Source organism: Manacus candei, unplaced genomic scaffold (assembly GCF_025592945.1).
Source record: "Manacus candei isolate 608988 ecotype Guabito, Panama unplaced genomic scaffold, ASM2559294v1 h1tg000068l, whole genome shotgun sequence".
Classification (NCBI taxonomy): domain Eukaryota; kingdom Metazoa; phylum Chordata; class Aves; order Passeriformes; family Pipridae; genus Manacus; species Manacus candei.
In genome coordinates, this window is record NW_026138116.1 from 596423 (window position 1) to 609842 (window position 13420).

At 37.6% G+C, this 13420-nt stretch overlaps 1 protein-coding gene across 7 annotated transcripts in view; it reads right to left on the bottom strand.

Moving 5' to 3' along the window:
• XRCC4 (X-ray repair cross complementing 4) overlaps positions 1-13420 on the bottom strand; it is a 142262-nt gene that overhangs the window by 49600 nt on the left and 79242 nt on the right. For all 7 annotated transcript variants that reach the window (XM_051806771.1, XM_051806775.1, XM_051806777.1 and 4 more), the window contains one exon: positions 4180-4327. In XM_051806771.1, the coding sequence (XP_051662731.1) occupies positions 4180-4327 (148 nt within the window). The remainder of the gene's footprint in view (positions 1-4179; positions 4328-13420) is intronic.

Genomic DNA, 13420 nt, shown 5'->3' on the forward strand with positions numbered 1-13420 from the left:
TGTTTAAAGTAAAAATTACATTCTCTGTTTGGCCTCCTCTGATGGAGCAATTGGTGGCAATGCAGGCGGCACAAAACACTCCCTGGCAACTCCTGGGATTTCCAAATACGCAGTCACCAGTCTGGGTATGGGGTTTTTTTATTTACTTGGATGCTGCTGATAACCCCAAAAATATGCGGAACCCTTTGAGCTCTCTGAAAAAGCAGCATTTATGTATAAAAGCAAATAACACCTGTTATTCTTCAGTCAATTGAACTAAAAGTACTTCCTAACACTTGCTTCTCAAAATTATGAAACAATTCCTGTATAATAACATCTTTTGGTTTTCTCTAGTCTTCATCTCAGAAGAATCCAGCACATTTGCATCCATAATAATGTTTTTCCTGTATTTGAGATGCCTTCCCCCAAACCACTTCTGCCAATTGTATGTATATGTGTGTATATGTATATTATTAAATAGTAGAGAAATTAGGAACACTACTGAGCAGCTGGAATGGATTATACTTTGAAATACATAGAGTAACTTATAGAAATTATCCAGGAAAGCCTTCCTCCTAGGAAATCCATGTGTGAATAAGGACCATAAAACTAGATCCTTTATTAGTAAAAAATGACGGACAGAAAAAAAAGGAAGGCTTTTGCTTTTCTTAACTCATTAAATAAAACCAATTTTGTTAAACCAAAGCAGAAAGATGGAATTTTTCCCTCATGGAAGCAAAGTAAAAGTTGTAAGTTGCACTAGAAAGGCAGGTTTTTTCCTGATTTACTTTTTTTTAGTTACAGAGGCTCCAGCTCTGTTCCAGTGTACTCTGTGACTACAGACCGTGCTTAATTTTTAACATTATATCAAAAAATTTGCGATCCTCAGTAGGTACTGTCTACTCTCAAATAGGTTCAAATACTTTTAAAGTGAAGATATTGTAGAAACATCCAATTATTTACAGGATTCAGGCTGAGAGGCCCTACACTTAAGCCTCTCTGTTGAATGCATATTCCACATGGCTAATGGTGTCATTCATATGCAGCCCGCAGAGAGATTTGGGTAATAAGCACAATTTCTAACTGTGGATTGGGAACACTCTCATTAATTTCTCCACTCCAATTATGAAATGCAAATTGTGAAAAGTAGAATTTGCATCTTAACTTGACTTATATATTATCTCTGCTTTGCACCTTAGGAAATTGCCATATATTAAGTTACAGTTAAAGCTGCATCAATACCATCACAGTTTACTAGAATCAGAATAATTTTATTTAACTTCTTGGCTCAATCATGTTTTGAACTGCAAGATCCATCCTTTGTCACATTTAAAATGTGTAAATTAAAAGCCACAGTTCAACTGTTATTAACTAAAAGTAACATCTGTCTGCCTAAGGAAGCATTTCCTTTCATTGAATATCAGATTTGAAAAACAACCTGCTAGAGAGCCGGATAAACCTCAAAATCTTGACAGTTCACTGACCAAGTAATTATCCTAAATTTCTGCTTTATCCTAAAGTACGTCTTTATTTCAGCAAATAATTAAACAGTTCATTTAGCAACCTTGTTCCACAAATCCTAGTTCACCTCTTTGCTGATCTCATGGCTGCTTTCACTAAGCTTCATATTATCCAAAGCACATTGCCAAGTTTCATTAAAAATGTTGATTTAGCCCTTGAATAAATTGCCAATGTAATACTAGATGTCTATGTGGATAAACACAATTCAACCGCCTTTTCTGCCACCGCACCCACATACAAAGCATGAGAAAGGTAGCACTCCTTTTGCTCTAATTTCTATGTCAAACAGATCTTTATTTGCATTCTTCTGAGTGTTCTTGGTCATATCTAAGAATATATTTTCATTCCAAAGGACTAGAGAATTGCCACATAACTAGCAACAACATCCATAAATCTAAAATATTTACAGAAATAGAACCCTTTCAGTTTTCATGACTCAGTATTTACTTTAGATGCCTTTTATTTCAAGATAAATGCTACCTTCTTTGCATACTTTAAAATCTTATAAGAAATATGTAGAAGTTAAGGCATAATTTCTATGTAACAACGACTTGAAAAACTGTGGTTTTAAAAAACAATCTGAAAGGCAAGGAGAAAAGAAAAACTTGGTTGATTCCTTTGAAGAAGAGGTATTTTTTTCGTCTGATTTAAGATCTTTTATCAGTCAATTTATGATGCAAAAACATAAAGACAATATTAGGCTCCTGATGTTTGGCTTGTGACAGCCCTGGTGAACATGAAATGATCACCAGTGATGTCACCAAAATTTCAAATGGAAAATAATTCTAAATAAGCTTTATTTGTTAAAGCAAGGACTGTTGGATATGGTTTTGTGCAACTGCACCTTATTTATAAAGCATTTACATTAGCATTTACATTAAAGAACCAACTCCTTCTGCAGGTCTGTGCAGGAGTGTTCAGAAACAAGGGGTCGTTCGTGCATTTGAAAACGTGATCACAATCTGTCATTTGATCCTCCTGCCAAGCAGAAAAACCACGACACGCTTCCAAGGTCTGCACATCTCCCATGTTTGTGATGGAGCCCTTCCAGAGGTGAAGGAATTCTGAGGTTAACTTCCCCCCCTGCCTCCCTGCCGCCCCAGCAGGCTGGGGTGGTTTGCTTGAAATTAGTAATTTTATTTTTTTGCTCAGTGACCCAATACTGGAAAACATTTCTGGGCAGGACCCCAACATCCTGTCAGCTTAAGATAAAGCCTTTTTGTACCATGTAGGATCTGGCATTCCATCAGCACAAATTACTGGAGAGGCTTCATAAAAAAGGAACACCTATATTTGTGAACTGGTGCTAATTCCACATCTCCCTACTTTTGACAGGCTGGAGAGAAGTGAAAATTATTAGCCAAGTAAATTGACTGAAAACTTGATTAGCAGCTGGCAAAAGAGTGAAGATGAAGCTCAAAAACCCTCAAGGACGCTGGGAAAAATAATCAGAAAAGTGAAAATTCTTACAGTTCAGCTGTTGTAATTTTTCAGGTAAATGCAGAGATTTTGTATCTCCTTAGCTAACCAAAGAACAACCACTGCCACATAGTGCAAAGGGAAAAAAGGGGAATAGAGACTGACAGAATGGATGTTCCATATCCCAAGCTTTAAAATATAACTATATTATAGCCCAGAAGAAGAGACACTCTTCAGGTTCAGCTGTGACTTGATCTGTAATCATATTAGAACTTGATTGTATAGAAGAAAAACTTAACTGCTCTGTTTTTTTCTAAAATTTGCCCTACCTAAGGGAATTAAAACAAAAATATCAGTATTTTCTTAGTCATTCCCCTACACAGAGGAATACTCAGTCCAAGGCCTTTCTATACTCCTCTGCAATAATTTGCCTCCATAGGTTTTGCTTCAACAATCAATACTAAAAAAAAGTGAAACTTAATTTCAGCCAAACACAGGCAGACTTTCAAAATTAAATGGACAACATACAATGGGGAATGGGCATTTTTCATTGCAATGTACTGTAAAAGAACAGAAAAAGTAGAATCTGATATTTTTCTACACCATTCTAAAAAATATAATTTTTTAACTAATAAAACAGGATTGTAAATTTAAACATTCCTAGCTGGCATCAAGCCACAATCTTCTACATCAAAATATAATAATAAAAGATAATTCTCTTGTTTATTTAAACAGAAATCTTTGCTAATCATGGGAAATGTCTTTGTAATATACTTGTGTTCCTATCGGTTTAAAGAGTTTGTTATCCATGGAATATTACAGACAAAAATGGACTATAAGTATTTTCAAATATAATTTGCCATATATTTTAAAGAAATGCCACTAACCATACTGCAGCTCTGAGGTAATACTCTGCATAACTAAGCAACTCCCAGACCACGTGAAAATATTTCCGGAAGTCGAAATTGACATAAGAAGAAAAATACCTACAAGTGCTACAAATTCTGACACTCATGTTTCCAAATGATTTTTTTCTCCCCTATGATTTTATTTTCAAAAGAAATCCATTCTGGTCCATTAAACATGGTATTGTGAGTTGATTTCCACTGAAATTTCACAGGCAGAACCACAGGGTGATGAGGTTGGAAGAGACCTCTGGAGGTCACCAACCCCAACCATGATCAGTTGGGTTTGGAACACAACAAATTCTACGGCTTCTTTAGGTTTAAAAACATTTAAATGCATTTAAAAACTGCTTACTTTTCTTCAGGTGGTTGTTCTGCCTCATAAGCTGCCACCTTAGGCCCTGTCCCAGCAGGTTTTGCTGTCCTTTGTCTTCTCTTCCTTCTTGGAGCTGTGTCAGCAACGCCTGGGCTCCCCAGGAGGGAGGAATCCCTTCGCTCCGGTGCTGCCAAAGGGAAAAAGGACCAAAGCTAAAAAGAACTCAAATACGAAACATCACAAGACAATCCTTAAAATTTGGTTTCTTTAATTAAAACCTCTGTACTGCTAAGATGGGGTCAGATCTGGGAGCAGTTTGTGTCAAAGCAGATGGCATAAAGGGAAATTCAAAGAGACTAAATTTAAGCTAGAAGAAAAGCTTCCTTTGATACCTCTTTGTAGTCAGTGGACAGCAAGAACTGGGTAATCTGTCTAGATTTTCACTGACTCCTTCGCTGAGGCTGAGTAAAGTAGGCTCTGTCCTTGTTCATTTACCTAAACTATGATTTCTTACCTGGTTCATATTTAACGTACCATGTACATTCATAAAATATGCATTATCCACACTTAAAACACAATGCCCTCTCTGCTTTGACGATTACCTCCTTGAAGCTCAAATCTCAAGAAAACCAGATCTTTCCTTAAGCCAACCCCCCCCAAAAAGCCACTAGTAATGCACTAAGAAGTTACGTAGATATTTTTATTCCAGCTATCAACATCTTGTAGCATATTTTCATTTGGTATGCTTGCTTTAAAAATAAAATCCTTAACTACCTATCATTTTCAAGACAATGATACCCATAACAGCACAAATTTCAACTGAAATACATTAAATAATAATGTGGTGACTGAGGCTGATGCTGTTATGGTGACTTCCCTGATTATTACTTTCTGTGCAATTTAGAGAGGTTTAATCTTGACATGGATGAAAGATGCCATAATTTTGATATTCAACACAAAAGATTCTCACAGAAAGTAAATAACGAGTCCTGTTTCTTCATTCCTTTCACATCTACTGAAAGTGAAACAGGAGGATAATATACAACCCACAAGTGGCATTTTCACGGTTTCTCAAAAAAAAACGTGCTTCTGACCAAGAACACTGTTAAATTGAACAGAGGCTCCAGTGCTTACAAAGAAGGACATCCTGAACATTTAATAATACTAAATATTTACCAGCATGCACTATACCACATCACAGGCTTACAGATATTTGTAGGGTGACAACAGGCATATTTCCAAAGCACAAGCTTAATTAACAAGTTTCAAAGTCCAGTACAGACAAGACACATTCTCACAATAAATGCTGGAAAGGGTTAAACTACTGCCTAGTTCTCCACATTAAACTTTAACTAGATATGCTTACTTTTCCAGTGCTAAATGTTGAAAATATCTTCATAATAGTTACTGTTTACCTGCAGCATGTTGGGGGTAGTATGTCTAACATCTGTACAAATACTATTTTATTTAGTCCAACATCACTGCCTAAAGTTGGCCTCTTCATAATTAATACATATAAAACAGTTTACTGTCAAGAACCCAACAAACTTGAACAACTTAACTATTACTAGCTCTTATCCTTTTTGCTGTTCTCCTCCCACACTCTCTACTTTGGCCAAGAAGTAGATCAAGAGGTTAACCTCATACACAAAACCTACATTATGCTGGTGTTAGATAAAAAATGTCTCTGTTGTGACTTGTGTAATATGCAATGGTGATCATGGCCCTCATGCTCAGCATTGTTCTGTTGTTTAGATACAGAACAAAAACAATTTAAAAGAGAATTTTTTTCTCTTCTTTCTAAATAAGAATTTTTCTTTTAATATCACACACACAAAAAAAGTTTCTCATTCAGACAGCCCAGAATGCAATCTTATGAACAGCAGCAGACTGGCTCATAGGTGATGACTGACCACCACAGGCTTGGGGCTTTTCGTTTTGTGTTTCATTTCTTTTAAGCCAAACTCCTTGTTAAAACTGCTAATGAAAAGAGGGCATATACTTGAAGCATCAACATAAGACTTTAAACACACACCCAGTACTGCTGCCCTAAAATAATTCCCATTAATGAGTTAATTTATAGTACTTGTGTAAAGGCCAAAGAAACCTTCAGCAAAATATTATTCAGTGCTCAACACAAAGTCATTGGGAAAAATGAGAAACAGTCTGAGATGCAAACCTAGTTTTTCATTCTGAAAATATTTTCTGTCTAAATTTCAGCACCATTTTAAGGAAGTAAAGTTCCTTTACTCCTCAGGAAATTAAATTTCTTACTTTTATATTATGTAATGCAATATGAATGATTATTACACCTTTGAGAAAAATAGTAGTAGTTTAAATACAGACAAGAGTACTGTCTGATGAAAGCCCGCAGTTGAACCACCTAAAACAAGCACTGAACAAGAAAAGAAAATGCTCCCAGTAGATAACATACCTTCTGCAGGTGAGAAACTGCAAGAAGCAAAATTGAGAAGAGAGCAAGAAAGGGAACTGTAGCTCAAGTACTAAAAGATTATTTGTGCTAAGATTAAAGACTTTAAATAAAAATTCCTGCTGTATTTTTTTGTAGTTGTTTTGAAAAAAAGTGATATTATTTGGTGGGCAGTGGGAGTCTTCAAATAAGATAGAATATTCTAGAAAATAACTGAAAACTAAAAATAACTATTGTTTGTGTGGAAGACTCGGATGAAATTAAATCAATACAGTTCTACAATTGTTGGAGACCTGGAAACACAACAGGTCTTTAATATAGAAAATGCCAGGACTCATTCTCAAGGCATTTGGTAATATACCATCACCATCTCTGAAACTACAGGCATTCAAAATTAACTTCTGTAGCCTAGTTAAAGATGGGCAGTCCACCTAGATTTTAAAAGAGATTTCTGCATTATTTTACTTTGATATACAGGAGTCAATTGTTTAAAAAGAAATACCTGCCAATCTATCATATTCACTTTTCAGTTTGGAAAAAAAAGAAGACCCTATGCACCTTCATTCTCTGTGTATCACCACTTGTAATGAAAATTCTACAGCTTTGACTTGTCTAGGTAATAATGACAGTGCTGTCCTCACAAACAGGATCCATCTCCTCTCAGTACAATAAAGGACTTAAACCAGCACTAAAAGTTTTGCCATAAAAAATGTATACAGAGAGCAAAGTAAGCAAAAAAAAGAGTAGAAGGCTTCAAAATTTGAGCAATTTGATTGTCATCAACGACCCAGCTTCACACAGACACAACACATACCCTCGATGTCCAAATTGTGAAAGATGTACCACTGGCAAGAAAAAATGTTGCAATTCATGAGATTTTACCCACAGGAAACAGACATACCTTCCCTTCTCTTTACCTCGCTATCATATATTTAAGATATAACAAAGGATCCAGTGGATTCAAGGAACATTCATATTTTCAGCACATATCACTAAATGAAATATATTTAGCTTTGCTCACAATAAAGAATGTTCACCTATGAAAACAAAAAACCCAAACTTTGGTTATTACTGGAATGGAAAAGGAAAGATTTATCAAGGACACAGGCATTCATCCTCAAGGAAAGCCTTTATTTAAAATTATCTCCTGTCTGGGAGATTTTATCAACAGCAGAACTGTCAATTTTAATTTCTTTCCTGAATGAAAATTTAGCTATTTTGTCACCGTAGTAAGGACTTATGAAAATTTGTTCAGATTTTCAGATATTAATGCTATCATAGGTCCCCTAAATTTCTCTTAGAGCAGAATCTCCTGTTTGAATTCTGCCTAACTCCAGGCACTTTGTGTTGCTGCACAGAGTTAATCAACTGGACTTCCAAGTTCTGCTGTCTGCCTTTAATGAAGCTGATGATTTATCTTAAAATCAGCACCAGTGGCAGATAAACTAGGCCAAGAGGTGACAAAGTGGTCACAAAAACATCACCTGAAGAGCCCCAGAACTGCCTGTGACAGCTGTTCCCCAAGCTACCAGAGAAAGAAAAAAACAGAAAGGGAGCAGAACCCATCACTTTAATCCCTGACTGTAGTGTAATTTCAGCAATTAGGCGTTTTCTCAATCCCAGCCTAATTCCTGAGGGATCATCATGGCTGATAATAATTAGTATCTCTTTGACAGTCTCAGCAGAGCCTTCTAAATGAATGGGTATGGAAATTAACATCTCTCACTGGTGTAGGCAGTATTTGCAAAGTGGGATTAAGTCATGCTTGACAGGCAATTTAGGAAACACCACTTCTACCTACGCTAAAGTTATACTGTGTATACAGATTCTGGCCACAGTAAGGCATTTTCCATAAGATATAGATCTATTTAGATCACAATTAAACACTAGTATTCACGGTTTGTGCATCTGCTTCAGTGAAAGTAACAGGAACATGCCACTATTATAATTTTAGTTAGAACCCTTCTGCATTCCCTTTGTTCTGCCCTACTGTATATTTCACCCTTTGTATAAACTTGGGTTTATTGTACTGTAATTCCTGGGGCCGAAAGGTGGTTGAGGCTGAGGTTCTATAAATTCTCTGTCAGCAAGTTATTAACATTTATTTTTATAAAGAATATCTCCATGGGAAGTGTTTATGAAGACACATTTTAAAACAACTCCAGCAAAAAGTTTAGATCCAGCCACACAAAATTTATAAATTGTATTCAGTTCAGTAAGGAAGTTTACATTTCGCCCTGCTAGGCTGTATTACCACAGACTTTTCTATTTGCAAAGTCTATTTTTTCCTGATGTCACATTTTTCTAAAAGCTTTTTAAAGACAATACTTTAATAAAATTTAAAAAACAAACAAACAAAACCCAAAAACCAAACCAAAACAAAAACAAACACACAAAAAAACCCCAAAACCAAACCAAACAAACAAACAAAACAAAACAAAAAAAATCAACTTATTTCAAACCTGCAGGGAAACTTATCATATTATAATATAAATCTTGTTGCCTTACAGTCTCCTTCTCAGTGACTATTAAATGGAGACAACTCAGACGTTTATCTGCTGCCATCTCATACTGTCTTGAAACTAAATGGCAAAAAATATTAAGGTAAATTTGACAAGCAAATAATAATGTTTGGTCAGGAAGCATGAAAAAATCTTTTCATCTATCAAAATATGAAGGTAAAAAAACAATGCATTTTACATGTATCTGCAGAGACTCTGAAGGTGCTCATTAATTTTAATCACCAAAGTCATGATCTGTAATAGAAATTCTTCTTTTACAAAATACCTCGATAAGGGAGATTTCAATGAACCATATCCACCTCATCAAATGAGACATTTATTTTCAATAATCCATAATAATGTGTTTTGCTGAAAATACTTTAGTAATGTCATAGCTCTAAAAAAGTCTCTTGTTATAAACATTGCTAAAGATTATGATTTATCAGTAAAATCTTGAAGATCAGCACATATACACATATTATATATTTATAGTGTCTACAGCCCCTAAAAATTAGTTCCTGCCTTACAGCACAAACAGAAAGTGCTCAAATCTGTCCTGGCATAGGTCAGGTGGAAGCTCCATTACAAAGAGGTGAAATTTTGCAATTTCAATTTTGGTATCTAAAATCTCCTAACCATTGAAGTTGCTTTCCCTGCTTTATTTTCCACGGGTGCTTTGACAGAAGCAGTATCAAAGCTGGCGACTTAGGTGCTGAGGTGGTTTTTACTTAGCCACACTTTTGGGGACGAGTTGGGCTGCTCACCAAAAGCAAACTCCAGCTTTCCAATGATCCACTGCCATTCCAGATTTATTGCACGAGTTTTAGACGTCTTTTTTGCACCTCTGACCCTTCAATCTTTTAGAAACTCTGTATTAAGGTTAATTTTTGTGTACCGTGGTTGGATGTGCCATCATCTAGAAAACCAGCACATCCAAATTCAGGCAACAGCACTAAAAAGGGTTAGATGAGCTCACTGTCTTGGGTGTGACTGTTCACTGCAGTCATTCTCTGGATGTCACATTTGGATCATCCGAACCACCCAGGGTGGAGGCAGGAGGCTCCTGGACAGCATTCCCAGGAGATGTGGAGCAGCATGCAGGTCAAGTAAACAAAACAACAAAACACACAGACAGAGGAACCAAAACCACAAAGCTTTGGAAAAAATTTCTGAGCTGTGATGTTTCAATTCAATGTGAGGTGGTGGAGCCCAAAGTAATTTCTCACCAGGCATGTAAAACATAAACCTCACTGCACCATTTTTGCTCTAATCAGTTTTTCTGCTGTCTCAGCTGATGTTGCTCAGCCCACCCAGCTGATCCAGGCCCTGGTACCAACAGGGGTGGGCTTCCAAGGATCACCTCTAAGGTTACCCGATATGTCACACAACTTTTATCATTATTATGCCTAACCTCTGATGGTGTGGATGTGGAGCCTGATGTTTGAAATTCAGCCCTAAAGAAGAAAGTCAGCAACCATAATTAACATTACTTACCAATTTCAGATAAGTGATTAAGTGATTATTTTGTTAACCTTTATGTAGTCATGGAATCACAAAATCACAGAATGATCTGGGTCATTCCACCCCCTGCCATGGACAGGGACACCTTTCACCAGCCCAGGTTGCTCCAAGCCCCGTCCAACCTGGCCATGGACACTTCCAGGGATGGGAATTTCACAACCTCTATAGGCAATAGTACCACTACAGGGAATGTGAAGGTAAAATAAAATATCTATTTATGAGCACTTTGAAACAGGGCTTCTGAATAAAGACTGAATTAAGACAGCAAGTATCAAACCCCTCAAACACAGAGTTGGAACTATAACTACTCCCGTGGTAGCTTCTTCACTCAAAAGCAGTATCTGTCGGATGGAAAAATATATAAGGGTGACTGAAAAGATCCATAGACAACAAAACCTTTTGACTTTATTTAAATTTATTTTGACTTTCTGAGCCCAGGTGTGCCCAGGTGGGCAAGAGGCCAATGGTCCCTGTGCTGTCCCAGCCATGGTGTGTCAGAGGCCCAGGGCAGTGCCCGTCCCTGTGCTGGGCACTGCTGGGGCCACACCTCGAGTGCTGGGGGCAGTTCTGGGCCCCTCAGACAAGAGAGACATTGAGGGATTGGAGTATTTCCAGGGAAGGGAATGGAGTTGGGGAAGGATTTGAAGCACCAGGAGCAGCTGAGGGAGCTGGAGGGGCTCAGCCTGGAGAAAAGGAGGCTCAGGGGGGACCTTCTTTTCTCTGCAACTCCCTGAGAGGAGGGTGGAGCCGGGGAGGGGTCAGGCTCTGCTCCCAGGGAACACGGGACAGGACAAGAGGAAACAGCCTCAAGCTCTGCCAGGAGAGGATCAGGCTGGACATCAGGAGGAATTTCTTCTTGGGAAGGGCTGTCAGGCATTGGAAGGGGCTGCCCAGGGAGGTGGTGGAGTCGCCATCCCTGAAGGTGTTCAAGGAATGACTGGACATGGCACTCAGCGCTGTGGGCTGGGTGACAAGGTGGAGATCTGGCATAGGGTGGACTCAATGGGCTGGGAGGGATTTTCCAAGCTCAATGATCCCGGGATTCTGTGACCTGTTCAATTTATTTTTTTATTTCTTTGTGTTGCCCTGGTGCTTGAAGAGCCTTTAGAGTAGCTGGTCTGTCTCCTGGAAATGCTCATAAAATCTGGTTCAGAGGATCACCATTTTGACACACAGTTTATTCACTAACCCCACAGGAATTATGAGGCCAGAGAGATCAGCCTCTATGTACTGAAGGCAGCCTCAAAAATCAAGTGTAAGCTGCACCAGCAACATCACCGACCCAGTGCCCTGGTGTTCCACCACAGTGTTCTGACACAGATGGAGCTCAGACACTTAGACCACAAAAATGATTTCTTTCTTCAGTAAACAATCTTTGAGGAAATCAATACAGCTCAATGGAGGCCATGACTCATGACAGCAAAATGTTTGATTTCATAACGATGGTAGTTTATGGTGGATAAATTAGTAACCTCTACCAATTATATTCTACATTCCATTTTTTGGATTACATATATTTCTACTTCAGGCTGAGAAAACATTTCAGGTGGAAAAAATCTACAATATAAACCTATTTAAAGAGGAATTTTGCTTGCCTGTATTTCACTATATATTTGTAAAGAAGCACAAAAGCTTTGAAACAAATACTACATTCTGATCAGAAGCTATTTTTCTGCTTATATTATTTACACAGGAACATATATATACAGTCCTGTTTGCTTTCTTTGAGAGAAAAAGACAGATTTAAAGCTTTAAAAATAATCTACTCAGTGACATAAGCCCTCTGTCCTTTATCAACAACACAACCAGCTACATTAAAAGTGTCATTATGAGTGAACATACACAATTGATGATGGTACAGAGCATAATCCCTCAAAAGTTCACCGTCAAAGAACAAATGTTGAAAAAGCACTAAATGCGTAAAAGGGAAACGGAGCAGCTTGTACATCACTAATATTATCAGAAGCAGTCAAGAGGGGCTACTTGCTCAGAAAGTCACCTTTTACCTGTAGTTCCCCAATTTTAATTCTGTCTGGGACTGCAGTAACTAAAAGTCACCATTACAGGTGGCTGCTTTCTAATTAGAGTGAAGTGATTTAATTTCTTATTATTCTTACATTCAGGGAATATTTGTTACTTGCTGATATTCAGAAAAGACTTGGGTAGCTACACATGGATAAAATCTTCTGGAATCTACAGATGCAGGAGTGAAGTTCAATCATTATTTTCTTAATGCCACAATCTTCTGACATCTCATATTATGAGTAGTTTCCTAAGGATCAAAGTTACCCAACACACAGAATCTTGCAGTGCAATGAGGGGGGCATGGGATCTGTTCCTCATCCTACTGACTTTGATAAATATCCACACTTTGGTTCCCTGTGTGCAAACCTCAGAAAAGCCCAAGATTTGCCTCAGCATCCTCCAGGTTTCAGTGATAATCACCAAAAATTTGGGGTGAAGCCTGTAAGAATTTGTACTGCCTTCTTTTCCACCCACTCTTCTTTCCTTTTCCTGCCTTTAGCAAACTTAGAGACCCACTGAGTATATTGTGGTTGACTGGTAAAAGCAGATCATCACCCAGAAAGTCACTATACAAGGTCCTTGACAGAGTTACAACACAGTTAAAACCCCTTCCTTCTCAAAGACTCTTCCACGAGAAGCTCGTGCCCTTTCCAAATAATCTTGCTGCAGAAGGGATTTTTGGAATATTTATATTTTACTTTTTGTATGTATACACCTTATTCTCCCCCCTCCTGAAATTTAACAGGGTTTAGATCCTTTAATTCTATTGTAGATTTTTTAATTTTCTATAGCCAGCTGATAC